General features: G+C 39.3%; 1 protein-coding gene across 10 annotated transcripts in view; it reads right to left on the bottom strand.

Annotated features, from left to right (window-relative positions):
- MARCHF8 (membrane associated ring-CH-type finger 8) overlaps nt 1-25,916 on the bottom strand; it is a 121,881-nt gene that overhangs the window by 17,087 nt on the left and 78,878 nt on the right. For 6 of the 10 annotated variants that reach the window (XM_032271614.1, XM_032271622.1, XM_032271616.1 and 3 more), the window contains exon 3: nt 11,092-11,142. The exons of 1 other annotated variant lie outside the window; for it this stretch is intronic. In XM_032271614.1, coding sequence (XP_032127505.1) covers nt 11,092-11,142 — 51 coding nt within the window. Of the gene's footprint in view, nt 1-597; nt 741-11,091; nt 11,143-14,906; nt 15,285-25,916 lie in introns of those variants that run through there. 3 more of the 10 variants (XM_032271618.1, XM_032271620.1, XM_032271621.1) reach the window with 3 other exon arrangements.

The raw sequence follows: 25,916 nt of genomic DNA, 5'->3' as shown, positions 1-25,916 counted from the left end.
TTTAAAGGGAGTTAGAACTACTTGAGTAGCAATAAGTCCCCAGAACAATGAGGGGCTTATATTCTGTCCCCTGTGGAGGGGACAGAAGGCCACAGCTGAAGAGACTTTTTCAGGGCGGTCTTCCTCCATGCTGCAGTTGGGGATCTTGCAAACATAATCTGTTTTCAATAAATTACATTGAAGACAATGATTTCTGGGCAAAGGTGGCTTCAAAGTCCCAGAAACTACAGATGTCACCACATAAAGGTCCAAAATCACCAGAAATAACACGGTGAAAAGGGCTGTGTTTGTGAGTTATTTATCACTCAAAAGGACCCTTTAATACTGTTGATTTCCTTTAAATATTAAACTTTTCAAATATAGTCAAAATACATTTCATTGCCCAGAGGCAATAAAAGATTTCCTTTGAGAGAATTTTGGGGCAGTAGCCAAAGCACTGGCTTTTGACCCCAAAATCTTCCCTCTGTGTTTTGGGGTCAGTCCACCAAGCACAATACCAAGCAGGAATTTAATCATTTAAAAAATGAGGTCAGCAATCTACAGCGCTGCTACCAGGATCAAACAAAGTCAGGGGAGATGCAGAAATGCAGCACATACCACTCAAGGCACACCTCCTGTGTGGAGCAAGACTTTCGTGTGACTACCACTCTTGAGTCTTGATGACCTGGAGAGTAAACCTGCAGGTCTCATGTCTGCTACAAAATGCCTCATTCCAGCCAAGGTGACCACCGTCCACCCACCTGAGAAGAAAACAATTTCTGCTCAGGCTACTCATCTGGCCAGCCCTGGCCCACACTACTGACGAAAACATGGCGGGCAGGAAAAACGACCCTCACTTCCTCTCGGCCTGGGCCCTCTGCTCTGCCCAGCAACCAGTGGCCTTTCCCGTCCCTCCTCCTCCTCCCAGGAACACTCCCACATCCCAACCCAGCATGACTGGCCTCTCTTCAGGTTTCTCCACAGAAAGGGCTTTTCATCCCTTTTATCAATCCTTGTACCCTGTTCATTTCTTTTGTTGCACCTATAAAGGTTTATGAGAAGATGTTTTTGGGATATGTTAACTTAGAAGCTTTTGCTGATTGGCCTGGTACACAGTAGGTATTTAAATAACATTTGCTGAATGAACTAAACGGCTACCCTCTGCGGAGACTATGCCTCTACAACAGAGATTCTCAAACATGTTGGCCAGAGGACCTCCTTATGCTCTTAAAAATTACTTAGGCCCCCCAAAGAGCTTTTGTTTACACAGGTTCCATCTCTCCATCTTTGCTTTATTAGAACATCTTAAAACACAGGAACATATTCCACCAGCTAAGGAAGATGCTACCTTGCATGCTGTTTAGCTTCTGTATGCTCATGGGAGAGTAAGAGTGAAAAATGCAAATAATCTTAGCATTATTGGGAAATTGTTTTAAGCCTGCCCACCTTCCACCTTCAGGAAACTGAACCAAACTTCAGCCAAAAACTAAACTGTAACCAGTCAGAAGAAAAAATACTGCAAAGACAGTCGGTTAAACTTTGCAAAAGAGCTAAATAGAAACACTGCCTCAGTGCTCTGTCAGGACTCAAGCAAGGCTCAGTGGTGCTGGGGCCATCTGATCCCCTGCAACTCCTACAATTCATTCCCTTGTTTGTGTCACTTAGGAGTAAGTATCCTGTTTTGGGACAGCTGTTTTCTTAAGTATAAAGTAAGAAAGCACATTCTACCGTATTTGTAACCCACAAAGTCTGGGTAACCTCAGTGTGTCACTGGTCAACTCTGGATTCAGGAACAGAAAGAAGCAAACCCTGGTTTTGACAACCACATCCAGGTCTGCCCTTGTGTAGTAAAAGTGGGTCAGCAAGAATTCCTTGCAAGACATGTCCATCTGACATGTGACATTCTGCTGTATCTCATCCCTGTCTAATGGCAACAATAACCAGAAAATATTCAAGAGGCCTATGAGGGTCAGTGCTGAAATTCATTGAGATGTGCTTGCCAAGCAATAGAGCAATCATTTTAAGTGCTCATTAAACATGTCCAGTCTGATTCTACACCGGAATATTTGATTAACAGAAGATACATATCACAGTCTGCAGGGTACCACCCTTGGGCAACTGCCAGAGCCTACAGAGCCAGGCTGGCTAGGGGGCTATAGGAGAGGTACTCATGCTATGGGCTTCCACTGCCTTCTCCCTGCCGTAAGTGCTGCCAATCATTAACTTGCTCAAGAACTTTTGTCACCTGGACCAAGTTCGATTCCCAGGGTTGAATGAGAAAGCTTCCCTGGGGGTAAAATAACATCGTGTCTACGTACTGCCCTTTTTGCACCATAGTCCACCCCTGAGAGGCATCAAGAGAGGCTCCAGAAAGTCCAGCCCCTATGATTAGCCTGGCCTAGGCCAATTCCTGGTATTAAAGAAATTCTAGCTACACAGAGTGGGTTCAAGCCTCCTCAGGGATTTTCAATCTGCCTCTAAAGAATTTTAGGCCAAAGTACTCACATGAACAGCCACAGCCAACATAATCTTGTGGTTACAGGCACCTGCAATGGGGTGCCATGAGAGCCATCACCCCCAGCCACTGAAGATGACTTTCATAGTCCCCCTAAAGTACTGGACTTCACAAGCAGGTGACAAATTATTATTGTTTTTTGAGACAAAGTCTTGCTCATAGCAAAACCTATAGGATACAGCAAAAACTGTGTTAACAGAGAAGTCCATAGCAATAAACACCTACATCAAAAAAGTGGAAAGATTTCAAACAAAGAATCTAAGGATGCACCTCAAGGATCTAGAAATCCAAGAAAAAACCCAAACCCAAAATTAGTAAAAGGAAAGAAATAATAAAGATTAGAGGAGAACTAAACTAAATACAGGCTAATAAAATAATACAAAAGGAGAAGTGAAAAAAATTGATTTTCTGAAAAGCTAAAATTGACAGATCACTAGCTAAGCTAACCAAGAAAAAAAGAGAGAAGACCTAAATAAAATTTGAAATGAAAAAGGATCCATTACAAATGATACCACAGAAATATAAAATATCATCAGAGACTAATACAAACAACTATATGCTATCAAACTGGAAAACCTAGAAGAAATGGATAAACACATAATCTACCATGAATGAATCAGGAAGAAACAGAAAACTTGGACAGACCAATAAAAAGTAATGAGGTTTAAAGAGTAATAAAAATCTCTTAACAAAGAAAAGTCCAGAATTGGATGTCTTCACTGCCATATTCTACCAAGCTTTCCAAGAACAACAACAATTCTTCTCAAAGTATTCCAAAAAATTGAAGAAGGGAGAATTCTCCTTAACTCATTTTACTAGACCAGCATTATGCTGACACCAAAACCAGACAAGGACACAACAAAAAATAAAAGTACAGGCCAATATCCCTAATAGGCATAGATGCAAAAATCCTTAACAAAATACTAGGAAAGCAAATTCAATTGCACATCAAAAACACAATACACCACGATTATCTCAAGGATGCAAGGGTCTTTCCACATATGCAAATCAATAAATGTGATACATCACATAAACAGAATGTAGGATAAAACCATATGATTATTTCATTAGAAGCAGAAAAAGTGTTTAGTAAAATTCAACATTCCTTCATGATAGAAACTCTCAACAAACTAGGCAAAGAAATACCGCAATATTAATAAAGGCCATATACGACAAACCCACAGCTAATATAAATCTGAATGAAGGAAAGGTAAAAGAAAGCTGTCCCTCTAAGAACTGGTACAAGATAAGAATGCCCACTGATACGGTTTGGCTGTGTCCTCACCCAAATCTCATCTTGAATTGTGGCTCCCATAATTCCCACATGTTGTGGGAGGAACTCAGTGGGAGATAATTGAATCATAGGCAGTTTCTCCCATACTGTTCTCGTGAATAAGTTTCACGAGATCTGATGGTTTTATAAGGAAAACACTTTTCACTTGGTTTTGTCATTTCTCCCTTGTCTGATGCCATGTAAGACATGGCTTTTGCCTTCTGCCATGATTGTAAGGCTTCCACAGCCACATAGAACTATAAGTGTATTAAATCTCTTTTTCTTTAAAAATTACTCAGTCTCAGGTATGTGTTTATCAGCAGTGTGAAAACAGACGATTACGCCCACCTTCACCACTCCTGTTCAACGTAGTACTGGAAGTCCTAGTTACAGCAATCAGCCAACAGAAAGAAATAAAAGGCATTCAAATTGGAAAAAAGTAAGTCAATTTGTCTCTTTTTGCAGATGATATGATTTTATACACCTAGAAAAACCTAAAGGCTCCAATAGATCTGATAAATTCAGGAAAGTTATAGAATACGAAAATCAACATACCAAAATTGGTAGTGTTTCTATATACCAATAATGAACTAGCTGAGAAAGAAATCAAAAAGGCAATCCTTTTTTAAATAGCAATGAAAAATAAAATATCTAGAAATAAATTTAATCAAAGAGTTCAGACCTTGCAAGGTAAACTACTGATGAAAGAAGCTGAAGAGGACACGGACAAATTGAAAGATATCCCATGTTCACGGATAAGAAGAATGTCATTAAAATGACTAAAATGCCCAAACAATCTATAGATTTAATGTAATTGCTAACAAAATGTCAATGTCATTTTACAAAGAAATAGACAAAAAAATCCTAAAACCATATGGAACCAAAAAAGAGCACAAATAACGAAAATAATCCTAATAAAAAAGAACAAAGCTGATGGTTTCACACTACCTCACTTTATATTACAAGGCTAGAAAAACCAAAATAAGCAAGGTGTTGTTATAAAAACAGATACAGGCCAGGAGCGGTGGCTCACACCTGTAATCCCAGCACTTTGGGAGGCCAAGGAAGGTGGATCACCTGAGATCAGAAGTTCAAGACCAGCCTGGTCAACAGGTGAAACCCCATATCTACTAAAAATACAAAAATTAGCCAAGCCTGGTGGTATGCACATATAATCATAGCTAATCAGGAGGCTGAGGCATGAGAATTGCTTGAACCCAGGAGGCAGAGGTTGCAGTGAGCCAAGACAGTGCCACTGCACTCTGGCCTGGGCAACAGAGCGAGATTCTGTCTCAAAAAACAAAAAACAACAACAAAAAAACGGATACACAGAACAGTAAAAAAGAATCAACAACACAGAAATAAATCAACGTATTTACTGCCAACTGATTTTCAACAAAAGCACCAACCCAACATGCATTAGGGAAGGGACACCCTCTCAATAAATGGTGCTGGGAAAATTAGAGATCCTTACGCAGAAAAATGAAATAAAACTGAAGCCCTCTCTCTCATCACATACAAAAATCAACTCAAGATGGATTGAACACTCAAATATAAGACCTGAAACTCTAAATCTGTTAGAAGAAAACACAGGGATTGCAATTTAGGACAATGGTCTAGGCAATGATTTTATGGCTAAGCCCTCAAAAGCATAGGCAACAAAACCAAAAATAGACAAATGGGACTATGTTAAACTGAAAAGCTTTTGCATGGCACAGGAAACAATCAACAAAATAAAGACACAACCTCTTGAATGGGAGAAAATATGTGCAAACAACCCACTGAACAAGGGGCTAATAGAATATGTAAGAAACTCAAAAAACATTAAAAACACAAACAATCCCATTAAAAATTGGGCAAAGGGCATGAGTAGACATTTCTCAAAAAAAAAAAAAAAAAAAAAAAAAAAAAAACATATAAATGCCCAAAATTGTATGAAAAACTAATCGGCAGGGAATAACAGATGTTGGTGAGGACGCAGACAAAAGGAAACTCTCATATATTGTTGGTGGGAATGTAAATCAGTACAGCCAGTATAAAAATAGTAGGAGAATTTCTTACAAAACTAAAAATAGAACTACTATATAATCCAGCAAGCTCACTACAGAGTATTTCCCCAGAGGAAAATAAACTGGTATTATCAAAGAGATATCTGTACTCCAACTATTTACTGTAGCACTATTCACAACAGGGAATCAGCCTAAGTGTCCATCAATGGACAAATGAGTATAGAATTGGTGACATATATATACAATGAAATACCATTCAGCCATACAAAAAGAATGAAATCATGTCATTTGCAGCAACATGGATGGAGGTCATTAGTTAAGTGAAATAAGCCAGACACAGAAAGACAAATATTACATGTTCTCACTTACATGTGGGAGCTAAAAAAAAATTGGATTTCATGGAGGTAGAAAGTAAATTACCAGAGGCTGGGGAGGGTGTGCATGGAGGGCAAAGGAGGATAAAAAAAGGTTGGTTAATGGGTACAAAAATACAGTTAGATAGTCATAATAAATTCTAATGTTCAATAACTGAGTAGGGTGACTACAGTTAGCAATATATGATATACTTCAAAATAACTAGAAGAGAAGATTTAAAATGTTCCCGACACAGACATGATAAATATTCACAGTGAGGGATAGTCTATGCATGTAACAAAATATCAGAGGTACCGCATAAATACGTACAAATAAACTGAAAAAAGAAAACCAATCAAATGTGATTTCAGATACTACACAATGATATAAAACTTTGAGTTAGTTCTTTAGAAAATGATTAAACAAACAGCAGCAAGGGAAGTACACATGGTGAGGAGTGAGTGTGGACGGGAGACGTGGGGAACATCCTCCAGGATGGCTCAGCTTGCCCACATGGTCAAGGACCCTGTGGTGAGGCGAAGGTCTGGGCAAGATGCATGAGGGTTTCATGGGGGCTGCATTCCAGTGCCCGTCTTTGTATAAGCGTGCCACTTATGGGACTCAAACTACCTCAGACTTCTCCAGGGATTCAGCCAATTAAACTGATTTTTTTCCCATTCTGCTGCTTCTAAAAATATAAGGTTTTCTACACACTGCTATCATTACAAACTGTGATAGGCGCTATAAAGAAAAAGAATACAAAACCCAAATGGGTGGAATAAAATTTAGATTAAGGGGAGGGTGTCAAGAGTAAATGCCTCTAAAGTAGCCAAGAACTGATGAAGAAATGAGTTAGGAATTTTAGCCATTCATGCAAAAAAGGGGTAAGACTGGAAGAGGCCTTTTAGACAGAACAGCATGTGCAAATGTGAGCAGGTAGGAATTTGGCTTGAGAATAGTTAAGGTAGTCACCATACCCTAGGATCATCATGACCAAGAATTGCACAGATCAGGCTCCAAGTGGCCAGGGTCAGGTCACCTTAGATCTGACAGCTCAAGGTAGTATAATCAGAAACACTGAAGAATTGAAAAGAGAAGCATTAGGATTCTATTTACTGGTTGCTGGGTGATAGATGGTTTGGGACAAATTCTTGAGAAGCTACTGCAAAAGTTCAGGAGGCTTGGGCCTAGGAAGTGGCTAGAATGATGAAGAGGAACAATGGGCTGGGTATCAACTGTCTAAGGGAACACCATGCAAACATTCACTCAACATGTACTGACAACTTCCAAGGCTCCATTCCATCACTGGCTCTGCAGATTTAAGGATAAACAAAGCATGGTTCTACACTCATGGAGGTTACATGTGGGGTGAAGTTTCAACGGAAAAACTTCATGAAAACTCAGGCAGCAATAAGTGTGATCTTGAAAAACAAAAGGAAAAGGTGAATTTGGATCCCTTAGGACGTTAGTTGGAGGAGAAAAATTTCATGAAATCCTGCCCTTGTAACAGAGGCTCAACAAATGATATCCATTAACATTATTCTATCAATACAAAATAAGCACTGGGTGAAGACTTTGCCACTGTAATTGCTTAAATATTCCCATATGCTTCTTTTTATTTATTTTTATTTATTTATTTATTTTTGAGACAGAGTTTCGCTCTTGTTACCCAGGCTGGAGTGCAATGGCATGATCTCAGCTCACCACAACCTCCGCCTTCTGGGTTCAAGCAATTCTCCTGTCTCAGCCTCCCAAGTAACGGGGACTACAGGCGCGCGCCACCATGCCCAGCTAATTTTTGTATTTTTAGTAGAGATGGGGTTTCACCTTGTTGACCAGGATGGTCTCAATCTCTTGACCTCGTGATCCATCCGCCTCGGCCTCCCAAAGTGCTGGGATTACAGGCGTGAGCCACCGCGCCCGGCCATATGCTTCTTTTAAAACATCCCATTCAACCTACCTGCTTCCTTCTTTGAAAATAGAGTCTGGTTTTTAAAGTCATATACTTCCAATACACACTGAAATACTTTGTAACAAAATCTAGATGGAATACTAGGTGGCAGGATTAAAGTTTTATTTTTACCTCTTTTCAACCTCTAAACTTATGCTAGCAAGAGGTGAACTGCAGAAGCATAAAGCAGAATGCAGTGACTAGCTAATATGCTGACTCTAGCTGGGGGCTAATAGTCAGAAGACAAAGACTCCTTACAGAGACAGTGGGGATTTCAGGTAGCATAAAATACATCCATGTTGTGGCCTTCTTTAATCTCAAGAGTACGTCTCCTATACTAAAGATACGATTTTACATGTCATGACCTATAACTGGCTTGAAACAGCAGATTCATTTAATAAATACTCCAATAGAAAACTGCCTTCTCATCAACAGTTATCTTCCCCAGGGGGCCCTACTCCCCCAGTCCCAATGAACTGGCTCATGCCTAACCATGTTATATAGCATGCTTACTATCTAAGTTACAAAGGGGGTATACTTTGCAACAAGATTTCATGCTGACAGGTTCACCAGGAAGTTCTGAGAGTAATCAGATGTTCTAAAGGCTCACTTCACTCAGATTCTCTCCAGTGACCCTACTAAGTATCCCAGAACTCACTGCAAACAGTTGAGTGTCCAGTCACAAAGAGCACACAATAAAAATATGTGCAAGAAGAAAAAAATAGAAACTATATGATTCTCCATTGTTCAGCAACAAATAATAAAGCTACAATTAAATGAACTGCCCTGGCCGAATCAACCAAAGATCACCAGGATTCAACAAAGTTTTTGACAAGAGTCAGGTTTGTTGGCTCCATGTAATGCGTGAGCCGCCCCATGGTTCCATGCAAACATTAATCCCAATACTCAGAACAACCCTGAAGGTGGTATTATTACCCTACTTTTACTGATAAGCAAATTAAAGCTGTAAGAAGTGTCCTTGTTCAAAATCACATGGCTAGTAAACCATCATCCATGTTAACTCCAAAATCCTTACAAAGCAGCTCAAAATACCCCCAACCCAAGCGAAGACCATATCCTTTCCTCTAGACATTTTGAGCTGGTAGTTTGCAGTTTTTTAAACAATAGAAGAAGTTTCCTTTAAATAAAACATGACTGAAATCCATGAACGAACAGGTACATGTTTAAAGCACAGGATGATGTCCTCCTTCAGAACCTGCCCTTGGCTACTAGCTACTAAGGGGAAGCAATGTGTGATACTGAGTGTTTTTTAAAACGTTTAATTCAACTTAAGCAAACAGGCCATCTGCAGCTGCACCTTGTCACTTTTCTCCATGCTTAGACACTGATCAGCTCCTTTGAAAGGTGGTAGGGCAAAACTGGACAGTAATGGTTTACCACTGCAGTTTTAGCACTGTAGGATTCCTGGCTGAAGGGACAGCAAAAGAAAAGAAATGGAGGTTGGATGAGAAAAAATATTTTGTGAAAGGCATTCATATTTTTAATGCAAAATTAAGTAGAAGAATATAATTAGATTAAAAATATGCCTAAGAACAGACAAATTTATGTCTTATGAAGGTTTGCTAGAGTTTACTTTTAGTTTCAAAAAATAAGGTGACCTGAATGAAAACATATGTTGAGTTAGAACATTAAAATGGCATATAATGTAACTGTTTATTTCAGAGTATCTAGGAGGCCTGAGACAGCAGACAGGTTTTGTCACTTGTTCGAATCCTCCCAACTGGATCTGTGTCATGTTTGGCCATATACCAAAAACATAGGGAAAAGATCTACCCTTGCAAAGAATTTTCATGGGCATAACTGTATGGCCAAGGGTTTGGTCAGAGTCAATGTCTAGGCTGAGAGAGAAGCACTGCCTGGGAGCAAACTAATTGCATCAGATACACTCTCCTGGTTCCTAGGTCATACCCTAGCAGCCAATGTGCTCCTGGTAGGTTAAAGTGACCATACCACAGGTGAGCAGATGCCACTGGATGGCTGATTCACTTCCCAAGCCTTCCTTTTCCTAGCTGCCTTCCAGCTAGAGGTGGCCTGTGATCCAGTTCTGGCCAGGGAGATGTAAGCAGATTTCAGGTGGCCAGGTGGGACTTCTGGGAAAGCTTTTGCCTTCCTGCTGAAAATGATGACTCTCAGCTAAGAGACCCTTAATCCCTGATCATTCCTCTAATTCCTGCGAAGGCTACAACCACAGCGCCTGAAGATCCAGCTCTTATTGCAAGACCATGTGCAAGCAGGAGGTGGCACGGAGAGGAAAGAGCCTGCCTGGGTCCCTGGCAACATCTGTGAACAACTCAGCCCTAGACCACTACCTCCAGGTACCTTGTCATCTGAACCATGTAAATCCATAATTATTTAAGTCACCATAGTTAGCTTTTTGTTACTTTCAGTCCAATACATTCCTAATTGTGGCAAGAGACTCTTGTGCTTGAGATTTCTTCTGCCTTAAAGTATACGGGTTTCTGGAAAAAATGGAGTTTTCTCCTAGAAATTACTTCCCCCAACACACACTCAAAATCGCCCTTCTAGAAAAACATAACTGTCACACACCTCTTCTGGTTCCAGAACAGATTACAGAAGTGTATCAATAACTTTAATGTCTATTCAGAAAAAGAGTATAAACATATGTAAGGCATAAGAACACAAAAGCCGCCGGGTGCGGTGGCTCACGCCTGTAATCCCAGCACTTTGGGAGGCCGAGGCGGGTGGATCACGAGGTCAAGAGATCGAGACCATCCTGGTCAACACGGTGAAACCCCATCTCTACTAAAAATACAAAAAATTAGCTGGGCATGGTGGCGCGTGCCTGTAATCCCAGCTACTGAGGAGGCTGAGGCAGGAGAATTGCCTGAGCCCAGGAGGCGGAGGTTGCGGTGAGCCGAGATCGCGCCATTGCACTCCAGCCTGGGTAACAAGAGCGAAACTCCGACTCAAAAAAAAAAAAAAGAACACAAAAGCCTCAAGGTAATAACATTTTTCAATGGCGCTCTACCTTAGAAATGTTGCTTGAATGACTCATGGAATGTCCCAAAGTCTTCTCATTCTGCAAGAAAATCAAACAGGTTTTAAGTATGAATCTTTGATTAAAATAGGCAAAGAACAAGTAATTGATCATAACAACCCTACTGACAAATTATTACCTGAACTAGAATTTCTAAGCACAACGTACTATATACTAGATGTGTGTATCCAATCAGAAAATATTGGAGATTTGCGCAAATGAATAAAACAACAGTCCCTGTCCTTAAGGATTTAACTTTTTATTTAAATTAAAATATTTAATTTTTTATTATCAGGAAAAAAGAAGAGTTTGGAATTCACTGTCAAAATAAGATGGTAATAAGTGTATTAAGTCACATTTCAGTGGAAGTTAAGATGGTGATAAGTGTCTTAGGACACATTTCAAGTGGAGAGGCTACATGCTCAGTTGTATGTGACACAGTCCACATTATGAAGAGCCGCTTCGAAAAAGCAAAGAAAAGTGGGACAGTTGACCAGCCCTGGGGTGTCTGGCTAACAAAGTGCTGAATATTCAACAGGGACGTCACACAGCTCACTTTTCCTTCAAGCCAGTTTCTCCTCCTGGAGCAGGGAAATCTGGGAGCCAAGCCAGCTGCCTTCCTCTGGTGCCCCCCCACCTTCAGTCACATAGTCTTGCATCGAATTCTTGCTCCTTAATGCCTCTTAATCACAACTCATTTTCATTTTTATTGTCAATGCTTTAGTTTAAATTCTCATTTCTCAACTAGAATTATTGGAGAGTAAGGTCCCACCTGGCCTTTTTGCCTTTACGTTGACCTCCCTTACACACAACTGTTACGGGTTTAACTGTATATTCTCCACCCTTCTGTGAAAATTTAGTTGTTAATGTCCTAAACTACCTGTTCCTCAGAATATAACTATTTGGAATAGGGTCTTTAGAGATGTAATTAAATTTACATGATGTCATTAGGGTGAACTCTAATCCAATAGGGTGGTGTCCTTGTAAGAGATCATGACACAGACACACACAGATGAAAGACAATGTGAACACAGAGGGAGAAGACAGCCATCTAGAAGCCACAGAGAAACCAGCCCTGCTGCCACCCTGATCTTGGACTTCCAAACTCCAGACTATGAGAAAATAAATTTCTGTTGTTTAAGCTATAAACTTTGTGTTTATGTGTATATGTGTATGGCACTTTGTTATGTCAACCCTACCAAACAACTACAATCATCTTCCATGCTATGACTTTCCTTTAAAAAAAAGAGAACATTCCAAACATAAATCTGATTTTTAAAAATAAAGTCATTTTCCTGGATCCACTTATTCTTGCTCTAAACCCAAATGAGTAAGAAAAATAAATAAATAAATATATATATATATCTCCTAAGGAAGAGATGATCTTACTTGTATCTCCTTGCTCTGTGGCCCAGGCTGGAGTGCAGTGGCATAATCATGGCTCATTGCAGCCTTGACCTCTTGGGCTCAAGTGACACTCCTGCCTCAGCCTCCAGAGGAGCTGGGACTACAGACACGTGTCAACACGTCCAACTCAATATTTTTTGTGGCGAGAGGGCTCACTGTCACGCAGGCTGGAGTGCAGTGGCACAATCATGACTCACTGCCGTGGTGCAACCATGGCTCACTGCACCCTCAACCTCCTGGGCTCAAATGATCCTACCGCCTCAGCCCTCTGAGTAGCAGGACTACAGGCATGTGCTACCACGTCTGACTAAGCATTTTTTGTAGAGACAGGGTCTTGCTATGCAGAATGGGCTGGTCTTGAACTCCTGGCCTCAAGTAATTCTCCCATCTGAGTTTCTCAAAGGAATGGAATTACAGGCATGAGTCACCATACCTGACTGTTTCTTTATCTTAAGACAGTCAATTAGTAAATTTTAAAGTATGCTTAAAGTGTTAGGAGAATGTCACCAAAGAATGTTTCTGAAAGACCAAGTTTAACTAGCAATTTCATTCAATCCTGTTATTCACACATTCATTCACTGGGGATGGAAGTCCTCTGTCCAGAGAACAAGTAATCTATAACCATCTGAGTTTTATTCATTAGTCAGGAATGTATTTATGGGTTAAACACAGTGCACTGCTGTGAGTTCCAATTTTAAGGCCAAGCTACTGGTGACTTACTACTAAATTTTAGTAGAGTCTACTAAATTAAAAGAAAAGAAAGATATCACAGGCCTTGGATTACCTGTATAGAAAATCAATTATGATCACTACCACATAATTACTATCTCATAAGGAATGGCTAGTTTGACACCATCTGGAAATCTACAGAGAAGTTCACAAGTACTAACAGAAGCAATAAATCATATCCTCAGATCTTTTTGACATTAATTATTCCACAGAGAATGGAGAATAATTGGGGAGGGAGATCTACCTGCTAAGCTAACGTTATAAACCCAAATTGAGAGCTAAAGTTGTTCCTTACCTTTTAATAAATCAATTTGACAATGCAAACTTTCATTTGTTTTCTTATTAAAACAATTCATATTTTACATTGGTAAAACTAAACAAATAACAAGCCCCAGAAAACACAAGTGTTTTAAAGCCTGAAACCACCATTATTTAGGGTTGCTTCTCCACTATCTGGTAGGATCTTAACAATTTACTTCTAGCAGACCATCTTTTACTTTCCCCCAATAAACAATGCTATTTAAATGACCATTTATTTGGATTTAACAGAAAAATATAAAGTTCAGGACAACAACAGAGATATTTTCCAGAAAGCAAATCCCAGGACTCATTCGAATCAGGCATTCTTTCCACACTTATTTACTATGCAACTACTATGTGGAAACAACTGTTGTCAAGCACAGAATATGGACAAAAATCCAACTCCTAACCATGTGCCAATGATAATATAGAGAATCTCTTATTTGAAATGCTTTGGACCAGAAGTGTTTCATATTTCTGAGTTCTTTGGACTTTGGAATATTTGCATTATACTTGCTGGTCAAGCATCCCAAATCTGAGAATTCAAAATTTGAAAGGTGACAATGAGCATTTCCTTTGAGTGTCATGCTGGCATTCCAAAGTTCCAGATTTTGAAGCCCTGGATTTCAGGTTTTTGGATTAGGGACACTCAACATCTATTACCACCAAACTGCTCTGAAACATTGTTTTGGTGAGAAATTTACAAACTAGGGAAAAGCTTAAGAATGACATTTTAAAAAAAGCATATATGGCCGGGCGCGGTGGCTCACGCCTGTAATCCCAGCACTTTGGGAGGCCGAGGCGGGTGGATCACGAGGTCAAGAGATCGAGACCATCCTGGTCAACATGGTGAAACCCTGTCTCTACTAAAAATACAAAAAATTAGCTGGGCATGGTGGCGTGTGCCTGTAATCCCAGCGACTGAGGAGGCTGGGGCAGGAGAATTGCCTGAACCCGGGAGGCGGAGGTTGCGGTGAGCATTGCACTCCAGCCTGGATAACAAGAGCGAAACTCCGTCTAAAAAAAAAAAAAAAAAAAAAAAGCATATATATAAAGTATATTAAGGTGGAAGGGTGACACCACTCTGCCCTATAGTCAGAATGCTATCTTGGTTCTGAATGAGAAAGTTTGCCAAGCATCAATGTAAAGAGAACTGGAATTAGGCATACCAAAGAGAAAAAAGTTCCAGTTCAAGCCCAAACTAAGCTTCAATGCCCAAGTAATAAAAACCTTGGCAAATTATTTACAGCTCTTCAACACTTTCAGTCACTGCTTACTGGGTACCACCACCTTGCGACCCCAGGAGAGATGGAAGCCTCACTGCATCTTTCCTTCCTCCCTCAGAGAACGTACTAAGAGATGTCGCATACTTTCCTGGCTTTCATCTCCCCATCTCTCTGGTTGGCTCTTTTCATCTGTATTAAACACGAGAGCTTCTCAGAACACAGCTTCATGCCTTCTTTTCATTTGTTTTCTCCTTTAGCCAGTGCTTCTCCAACTCTGGGCACTTAATCATTTAGGGATCTTGCTAAAATGCAGATTGTGGTTTCTTAGCTCTAGGGTGGATTGAGAATTCTGCATTTCCAATAAGCTCCCAGGTGACTCCCATGTTGCTGTCCCCAGACCACAGTTTGAGGTGTTCTAAGTTTTCATTCCAAATCCTGAACCAGAAAAATCAATAAAGGCTGTAAGTTTTGTTTGTTTGAAGACAAGGTTTTGTCATGTTGCCCAGGCTGGAGGGCAGTGGCTATTCACAGGTACCATCATATCGTACTACAGTCTCTAATTCCTGGGCTCAAGTGATCCTCCCACTTCAGCCTTCCAAACAGCTGAGACTACAGGCATACTACTGTTATGACTCCTTTTTTAAAAAGCAAATAATGACTATTTTAAAAGTAAATTTCTATGTAAAAGATGGCTGTGAGCCCACAATTGAGTTAATAAAAATAAATCAATCAGAAACACACTGATACAGATTGGGAAAGACTGACTCTGAGGGTATGATTCAACAGTTTTCTTAACGTAAGAAGTTACCAGATCTGGGCCGGGCACGGTGGCTCACGCCTGTAATCCTAGCACTTTGGGAGGCTGAGGTGGGTGGATCACCTGAGGTCAGGAGTTCAAGACCAGCCTGGCCATGATGGTGAAACCCCATCTTTATAAAATAAAAAAAAACAAAAAAAAGAAGTTACCGGATCACAAAGGTAAAGAGAAGCTCTGCTGTAGAATAAGGAACATTGTACAATTTAATCAGTACTGTCAGTGATGTTTTGCAAGTCCACATGTGGCTCCAACAGAATGTACCTTGGGGGTACAGCCAAGGCATAGAACTCACATACACCAAACACACCTGGAAAGTAGAAGCCAAACATTATCAAGAAGACAATGAAGTGAGACGTCTAAGCAAGTTTTTGAGATTCTATATAAAACAGTCAAACAACAGGACTTCATCATGTGGGGTTTTCCTGGAACTCTGACCAGGACCAGTCATTAAAAAAACAAACAAACACAATATGTGGGCAATGAACATTGCTAACTGCATACTCAATACCCATCCTCCCTTTGTCCCCACCAAAAGAACCCTGACTTCGCCCTGAGCAGCAACAAACACAGCTAAAAGTTCTCACTTTTCCACATTGCTTTGAAGTTAAGAAAATATATTAAGTATGTAAAAAGTTCTGTTGAAAGGAATTAACTAAAGGTTTTCTGGGAAAACATTTTGCTTTCCTGATATAGCCATGGCCCATTTCTCCAGAATTCCTCCTCCCTCATCCAGCCTGGAAAATAGATGTAATACCAGGAAGTAAAGCAGTTTACTTTGGGACCATAAAGAGAAAAGTTACCAGAAATCAAACCTTTTGGTCTCAAGACCCCTTTATACTGGGGAAAAAAAAAAAAAAAAAAAAGGATTAAGGGCCAGGTGTGGTGACTCACACCTGTAATCCCAGCATTTTGGGAGGCCTAAGAGGATGGATCACCTGAGATCAGGAGTTGAAGACCAGCCTGGCCAATGTGGTAAAACCCCATTCTCTACTAAAAATACAAAAATTAGCTGAGCGTGGTGGCGCATGCCTGTAATCCCAGCTACTCAGGAGGCTGAGGCAGGAGAATTGCTTAAACCTGGGAGGAGGAGGTTGCAGTGAGCTGAGATCACGCCATCGCACTGTAGCCTGGGCAACAAAAGCAAAACTCTGTCTCAAAAAAAAAAAAAAAGATGAAAGTGATTATTATGTAGGGTTTTATCTATTGATATTTACCATATTAGAAATTAAAATTGCAAATTTAAAAAATATATCTCTTCATTCATTTAGCATTAGTAATAAACCCAGTTAATAAAAATAACATTTCAATGAAGTTAACTATTTTCTCAGACCAAAAAAATAGTGAGCAAAGTGGTACTCTTGTATATTTTTGTAAATCTTATTATTTAATAGAAGACAGTTGGCTTCCTGCATCTGTTTATGTATAAATCCCTTCTGATCTGTTGCTTTTGTGAGGACCCATTCAAAACTCCACAGTTGGTATAAAGGTGATTTTAAGCTGAAGACATCTGATATTCAATGAATGCAGGAAGAAGCCTTCTCCATACTTCCCTTTCATGATTAAAAGCAGAAACTGTGACAAATGAGGGTGCCATAAATTCCCTCTTCCAAGGTTTACTCCCAGGAAGGAGATCAAGAGTAAACCTACCATAATTCCCCTCTCCAGGAGTTGTTTTATGGCCATGAAGAAAAGACACTCCCATCTGTAAAAACACACATTATCACATGCTTTCTTATCTCTTAATTTGGAGGGAGGGGAGGGGAGGGGAGGGGAAGGTAGGGGAGGGGAGGGGAACGTAGGGGAGGGGAGAGGAGGGGAGGGGAGGGCAGGCAGCAGGAAAGAAATGGTTCATCATGTACTACTCCATGGTACATGGGAACCACAAAAAGATTAACAGCTGACTCATCCTCAGAAATCAGGGAGGCCAGGGACAATGAAAGGACATTAAGAACCGAAAGGAAAAAAAAAATGTCAACCAAGATAATTATAATCAGCAAAACTGTCTTCAAAAATGAAGATGAAAAAAGCATTCATAGATAAACAGAAACTCAGATAATCCATTGCAAGCAGATGCACCTTAAAAGAAATACTAAAGGAAGTTCTTTGGGTTGAAAGCATGTACCGCCAAACAGTAGTCAAAAGTAATATATTTAACAGTAATAAGAGATAGGTGGGTACAAAGCTGTCATCATTATACTAACATCAGACAAAACAGACTTCAGAAAATTTTACCAGAGATAAAGAGGGACTTTTACTATGACAGGTTGGCATAAGGAAATGACATCACATGGAAATTCAAATCCACTGAAACAAATGAAGATAATGAGAAGTGCTAAGTTTAAAAAAACAAACTTTATAAACATATAATGCCCTCCTTTCTTTTATGTCTTTAAAAGACAGTTATATAAACTAATAATTGCTACAATGTATTATTGGGTTTATAACATACATAGATATGTATGAACAATTATTAGCAAAGAAATAGAGGTACATAGGAGAAATCATTTTATCTATTACAGGAATTAAATCAATATGAATCTAAGAAAATTGTTAGAAAAATATATACATATTGTAAACCCTGAAACAACCACTAAATAATTTTTAAATAGCATTAAAAATAACTGTTAAAAATCATTAAAGAAATTAAAATGTTACAATATAAAATAATGCAAAAGAAAGCAATAAACGAAGAACACAGGAACAAAATTGGCAAGACACATAGGAAACAAAAAGCAAAATGGCAAACAAATCAAACTGCATCAATAATAGCATGAAATGCAAACGGATTAACAATTAAATCAAAAGGAAGGGTTGTCAGGATGTACAAAAAAATAAAATCCAGTTGTATTCTAAGTTCAGGAGACACTTGCATTCAAAATTATAAATAGGATTAAAGTAAAAGAAGCAAAAAGATACACAGCACAAAACAACCACCGTAAGAAAGCGGTAGTCATTATGTTAATATCAGACAAAACAGACTTAGGAAAATTTTATTAGAGATAAAGAGAGACTTTTACTATGATAAGGTCAACCATCATGAACAATTACAAATATATAAGCACCTAATATGAAAACCACAAAATATACAAAGCAAGAACTGACAGAGCTGAGTGAAAACAGATGAACAATACTTGCAGACTTCAAAATCCTGCTTTCAACAATGAACAGCCAGGGTAGGTAAAAGAAGACTTGAACGTCACTAAACCAACTTGACCTAACAGACAACCATAGAATACACAACCTAACAACAGAATGTACATTCTTCTCAAGTGCATATGGAACATTCTCCAGGAAAGACTATAGAGTAGACCACAAAACAAACATCAGTAAATGTAAAAGGATTCGAATCAAATAAAATATGATTCTGGCTACAACAGGGTTAAACTTTAGAGTCAAATGTTATTTATCAACAGCAGAAAGAAATTACCAAATTCACAAATGTGGAAATTAAACAACAAAATCTGGCCGGGCACGGTGGCTCAAGCCTGTAATCCCAGCACTTTGGGAGGCTGAGGCGGGTGGATCACGAGGTCAAGAGATCGAGACCATCCTGGTCAACACGGTGAAACCCCGTCTCTACTAAAAATACAAAAAAAACATTAGCTGGGCATGGTGGCGCGTGCCTGTAATCCCAACTACTCAGGAGGTTGAGGCAGGAGAATTGCCTGAACCCAGGAAGCGGAGGTTGCGGTGAGCCGAGATCGCGCCATTGCACTCCAGCCTGGGTAACAAGAGCGAAACTCCGTCTCAAAAAAAAACAAAATCTGAAGTCACAAAATACCACAATTATACAATGCAACTAAAATAGTGATTAGGTGGGTATTTATAGCTGTAAATAACAATATTAAAGAAAGGTACAGAGAAAATGCAGTCATATGTAAGTCAGACAGGAAAGCCTATCACAAACCAAATTTTCTGGCAATGTGATCTTGGACTTCTTGTGTCCAAAAATGTGAGAAATTAATTAAATTTCTGTTATTTAAGCCACCCAGCCCATGGCATTTTGTTATGGCAGCCTAAGCAGACTAATACAAACATCTACTTAAAAATTACAGGGGCAGGGCACAGTGGTTCACATCTGTAATCCCAGCACTTTAGGAGGCCAAGGTGGGTGGATCAGGAGGTCAGGAGATCAAGACCACCCTGGCCAACATGGTGAAACCCCGTCTCTACTAAAATATAAAAAAATTAGCGAGGCATGGTGACTCGTGCCTGAAGTCCCAGCTACTCAGGAGGGTGAGGCAGGGGAATCGCCTGAACCCTGGAGGTGGAGGTTTCAGTGAGCCGAGATCGCACCACTGCACTCCAGTCAGGTGACAGAGCAAGACTCTGTCTAAAAAAAAAAAAAACAAAACAGGTAACATTTATACTTCATTGTGAAAGACTGAATGCTTACTACCTAAAATTACAAGAGCAATTATGTTTGCTTTCACCATTTCTTTTTAAATTTTTAATTGTGGTAAAATACAAATAATATAAATATACCATCATATAAAATATACATAATTATGAAATTCACCATCTTAACCATTTTAAGTGTACAGTTCAGTATTAGGTATACTCACATTGTTGCACAATCTACAGAACTTTTTCATCTTGCCAAAACTGAAACTCTACTACTCATTAAACAAATCCCTATGTCTTCCTACCCCCAAAACATTTAAAAAAATTTTTTACTTTGTTTCTATGATTCTGACTATCCTAGATATTTTATATAAGTGGAATCATAACAGTATGTCTTTTTGTGATTAGCTCATTTCACTTAGCATAATGTCCTCAAGGTCATCCGTGCTGTAGCATATGTCAGAATCCTTTTCTTTTCTTTTTTTTTTAAAGGAGTCTCGCTCTGTTACCCAGGCTGGAGTGTAGTAGTGTCATCTCAGCTCACTGCAACCTCTGCCTTCCAAGTTCAAGCAATTCTCTTGACTCAGCCTCCCAAGTAGCTGGGATTACAGACATGCACTATCACATCTGGCTAATCATTGTTTTTTTAGTAAAGACAGGGTTTCACCATGTTGGCCAGGCTGGTCTCAAACTCCTGACCTCAGGCAATCCTCCCACCTTGGCCTCCCATAGTACTAGGATAACAAGTGTGAGCCACCAAGCCCGGCCAGAATCCTTTTCAAGAAAATAAACTATATACAATAAATGTACCATATTTTATTTACCCATTCATGCTTTGATGGACACTTGAATTGCTTCCACCATTTGGCACTGTAAATAATGTTGTTATGAACACAGGTATACAAATATGTCTTTGAGATCTGGCTTTCAATTCTTTTGGATATATACCCAGAAGTGGACTTGCTGGGTCATACAGTAATAATTATCTTTTATTTTTTATTTCCATTGAGGTTGCACTATTTTATCTTCCTATTAGCAGTGCACAATCAGGGTTCCAGTTTGTTCAGATCCTCATCAACATGTTTTAAATATATACATAACAGCCATCCTGATGGTTGTAAAGTGCTATCTCACTGTGGTTTTGATTTGCATTTCCCTAATGATCAGTGATGTTGACCATCTTTTCATATGCCTGCCAGCCATTTGTATATCTTCTTTGGATAAGTGTCTATTCCAATATTTTAGAATCAGATTATCTGTTGCTGTTGAGATATAGGAGTTCTTTATATATTCTGGATATTATCCCTTTATTAGATATATGATTTGTAAATATTGTGAGTAAGAAAAGCCACTTCCTGGGAGGCCCAGGAGTCTCGGGATATTTTAGGGACCTCAAGAAATAAGGAATTCTTATAAGTAAAACAGGTGAAATCTGATACAGAGTTCTTGGCTTGGCTTCCTAGCTTTAAGATCACTAATAACAAGAGGCTTTAAAAAAAAAAAATCCAATCTGAAATTCCTGAAGAAAATTTGCAGCACACTAAACTTAGCAACTTTAAGGAGCTTTTAACACTCTTGCTGTGCCCAGCTGAACATTACCTTTAACCAGTGATTCTGGGGAAAGAAGACTAAACATCTCTTATATGCCTAACTTGAAGAGTACGGTAGGGAGAAGATGGAATGAGAGAGTGTAGAATAGTCTTTCAAATTTTTAAACGAATTCTAACATCGGGAGGTTGGAAACTACAATTATTCAGCTTACAGATGCTTTCAGCTTGTGCACAGAGAGAAGGCCATGTGAGGACACAGAGAGAAGGCAGCTGTCTGCAGGCCAGGATGAGAGGCCTCACCAGAAACTGCAAATTGCCAGACCCTGATCTTGGACTTTCCTACCTCCAGCACTTTGAGAACATGAATTCTATTATTTAAGCCATGCAGTCTGTGGCATTTTCTTATGACAGCCCAACCAGACTAATATAGTTAGTAAAATGGATTCAGGAAAATTATGACATAATCTACATGTATCTCAAATATAAAAGGCCAAGTCATCTTAAGGAACAACAAAAATGGCATAAAGTACCATTTTACAAGAAGTTCAATTTGAAATAAAATTTAGTCCATATTTTAGTCACTACAATCTTAACTTAGGAAAAAGACAATTACATCACAGAAGTTAAAAGGGGAAAATCTACAACTTATAAAACTGTATTTCATCAAACTAAGGTAATTTAATTAAAGTAATGCTAAAAATGCATCAATATTTGTTTTCAGTATAATACAGCCCAAATTTATAGTCATGTGATTATGTTTCCGCTGCTGCTTTCTTCTTTAAATCTCATTGTGACAACAATGAAGTAACAAGCAACTAGAAAATATATGAGACAACCAAGCACAAGACCATTAACAGCCACGCATTTGTCTGAGGCCATTCATCTAGAGTCTCTGGATTTCAGCTTTCTCCTCTATAAAGTGGACTGTGTGGAAGGAGGAGGGAAATACAGTTAACGAAGATGACCCCTTTGGTTCCTCTGAGAGTCAAATGTCTATGAGGAATATAGTGCCCTGCTTAGCACTGCTCAGCACCACACACTGCAGCTGAAAATTCACTCCCAAAGTTATGAATAAATGGTTTTACAGTTCCCCAAGCCTTTCTGATATAGATTGACAAATTAAATGCTTTTTAAAAGTTACATACAACATATGATTAGAATCATAATCTTTTAGTAATGTACTGAAGAATACAATCTTTTTCAAATGCTTTCTCCATTAAGTATTTTTCATTTTCTGAGTATGAAATAAGGGTCTGCTGAAAACAAAGGTCTTCGTATTCATTGTTGACTTTTTAAAAAAATCTTCGTTATACATCAGTAAAATGAACAAATAAATTTCTGCCATTTTAAAATAATGTATCCAATAAATACACAAAAATCTTGAAATAATCTAGGTCAATACAAGTCAGAATTCATTTGATATAAAAGTTATTATACAAATTATAACACTGTAGCTACTTCCTACTGTGCTATATGAGCAAGTAACCTTTCTAGAAGGGCAGTTAATGGTTTTTAGTGCAGAATGGACTTATTCAGGAACACATTTATTGACCACCTACCTTGAGCCAGGTACAGGTCCAGCCCCTGGGAATGATGAGTGAACAAAACAAAGATCCCTGCTATTTAGGAGCTTAAAAAACAGTGTAGAAAGAGATTGTCCATTTTCTTTGGTTATCTCAGAGCTCAGAGTTTATGTGTTCAGAGGATGTTTGTTAAAGTTTTAAAACTATAAATGATATATTTACTGATGAAACAGTATATTCAATTTGGCCTGGATTCCTTAATACTCTGGGGTTTTTTTTTTTCATCATTACTATTTTCAGATCCCCACAGCTCAAGAACATCTCATAGCATCAGCAAAGTTAACAGGGACGGCATCCACACAAAATCCGACAGAGGGAGCAGCCCTGTCGAATGAAATTACGTGTCTGGCTTACACACACACGTGGGAAACAGTATCGACAAACAGAACAAAGATGCATTTTTCCATCCTATGAGAAACTAAAAGATCTTCCCAGAACGAATGCTCCAGTAGAAAGAATTGGAATGGCTGAAAACAATCCTTCCTCTAGAAAATAGCAAGAGAGCCTGCAGCTGTGTTCATTCAAATTATGAACTCAGTTGTCTTTCTCAGGATTTTTCAAAGCCCTAACTCTATAATTCAAGTGGACAACATTATATCAATAAAAAGATTTTTTCATATCAAGAATAAGATGATACATTTTAAAATGCTATAATTTATATATTTAAATGCTTACTGGCTTCAGAATACTTTTCACAATTTCAAGAAACAGTTTTATTAGAAACAAAGTACATCTTGAAGATGAAATTAAATGGCTGGGCACGGTGGCTTACGCGCCTGTAATCCCAGCACTTTGGGAGGTCGAGGTGGGCGGATAATGAGGTCACGAGATTGAGACCATCCTGGCCAACACGGTGAAATCCCGTCTCTACTAAAAATACAAAAATTAGCTGGGTGTGGTGGCACATGCCTGTATCCCAGCTACTCGAGAGGCTGAGGCAGAAGAATCCCTTGAACCAGGGAGTCACAGGTTGCAGTGAGCCGAGATCGCACCACTGCATTCCAGCCTGGCAACACAGCAAGACTCCATTCCAAAAAATAAAATGAAAATGAAATTAAAATTAAATTGCTAAGTTTTTCTGTGTGGGAATCTCAAGAGTGAGGCATCCTTGTGTAACAACTCCATTCTACACATCTGTTCCATAAAGCTTAATAGCATCCCAGCATCAGTGAGAAACCAGGCACAGCTCACAGGGCACGTCTCCTACCTGAAGCTTCATTTTCCAACAAGAATGCATTGGTGTGTGCTCAGTGCCGTGCTTCCCCGCAGCACAGTCCTCTGTGCTTGTTGCTGGGGGACGGGCGCTGCCTGCACAGCAGCTGCCACCCTACAGCTGCCAGCAGTGGCACATGGCTGGCTGTCGCAGCTGGACTTTTGAGGGCTCACTGAAGCCCTCAGCATATCACTCCTACCATCAAACAGGACTAACTACTTCCTCCAGCTGATCTTCAAAGAATGAAGAAGTAAATGAATAATTCATGACAAGTGCATTCCAGCAACCAATTTCCCCTCCGCCTCTAGTCTCCCCAAGCAATCTGCAATGTAAAGATTCTCAGCCTTACTGGGTGGCATGCAAGGAATGAAAGTTCAGTTTCCAGTCAGTGACAGTAAATGTTACCAGATCCGTTTGCTTTTCCAGTATGCTAACTTGTCACCCAGACTTACTTGAAACATTTTTTGTTAATGAAGAAAAGGTAAATGATTAACCATAGATGTCTGACAGAACAAAACAAAATTTTTTTTTTCTCCATAAAACCCACCCTACATATGAGTTCTGGATGCAGAAAAAGCAGCAAAATGCTTGCCCTACAATCAGCAGGTCAGTATTTACAGTTAGCAAAAGATTTTCTTTGGTTCCTGCAGACCAAAGAAAATCATCACAGGGTGGGGGAGGGAAGCCCTGTGTATCAATGCCAGGAAACAAACTGCTTCAAGGGGGGATTTTCCTGGTTTCAGGCTATAAATAAATCTTTATCTCATTGGTATTCTTCTAGGAAGCACATGAATATTCATTTTCACCAATGTGTCCAATGCTTACATATTTCCAAATGAGTCATATCTAAAAAAGTAAATTTTCTGCAACTTAAAATCATCATTCCAAGACAAACTTGAACCAGAGACGTGAAGGCCCATAATGGTACCATCTCAGCTGCACCTGTAGACAGTCGAATAACCTGTAATGTTCTCCATCTTTTTCCCATACCCATCTATTTTTCTCATTGCTGCAATGTTTTTCTTCTGCACTCACTGTAAACATCTCAAGCTTTTGCTGTCAGTAAGGTAATTTTTCAGCCATGAGTATCCTTTTCCTTGCTGCTTCTAATTTATTTGTTGTTCTGCAACAAATAAGTTCCTTAACTGTTTCTTGGCCCTGTATTTTCCCTTTTCACCTCATTCTGTTATTTTATCACTTCTGAACTTGTGTTTTATAAACTTCTAGTTCCTCTTAAACTATTCCACAGTACTTGGGAATTCTCTTCCTTTTTTGAAAGGAAATCATTATTTCTTCCAGGACAGACTCTGCATCCTTCTTCCACATGCACTGAGCCTTTCTCTGTCCGTCCTGCCATGTGTACAGAGGCCTCGCCATGTCTCCTCATTGCCTTCTACTTCACAAGGACATTCGATCTGGCTTCTCTGTGTGTGATGCTGTGTTGTCTAGGAGAACCCTTTCTCTTCCAGCTATTGGGGGCTTATGTCACATTCACGCAGCTTTCTGCAGGCATGCTGGGGACAGGGCAGTTCATGGAATGTCATAAACAGACAAAGGAACCAGTCTCTACTGAAAGCCCTAACACTGCTCTCTTCTCCCAGGGATATCCTTTTCTTCAACACTCTGTAATCCTCTCAATGTCTTATG

This window comes from Sapajus apella, unplaced genomic scaffold (assembly GCF_009761245.1).
Source record: "Sapajus apella isolate SASKATOON/1434 unplaced genomic scaffold, GSC_monkey_1.0 scaffold243, whole genome shotgun sequence".
In the NCBI taxonomy this organism is placed as follows: domain Eukaryota; kingdom Metazoa; phylum Chordata; class Mammalia; order Primates; family Cebidae; genus Sapajus; species Sapajus apella.
This window is presented reverse-complemented; position numbering and strand designations above follow the sequence as displayed.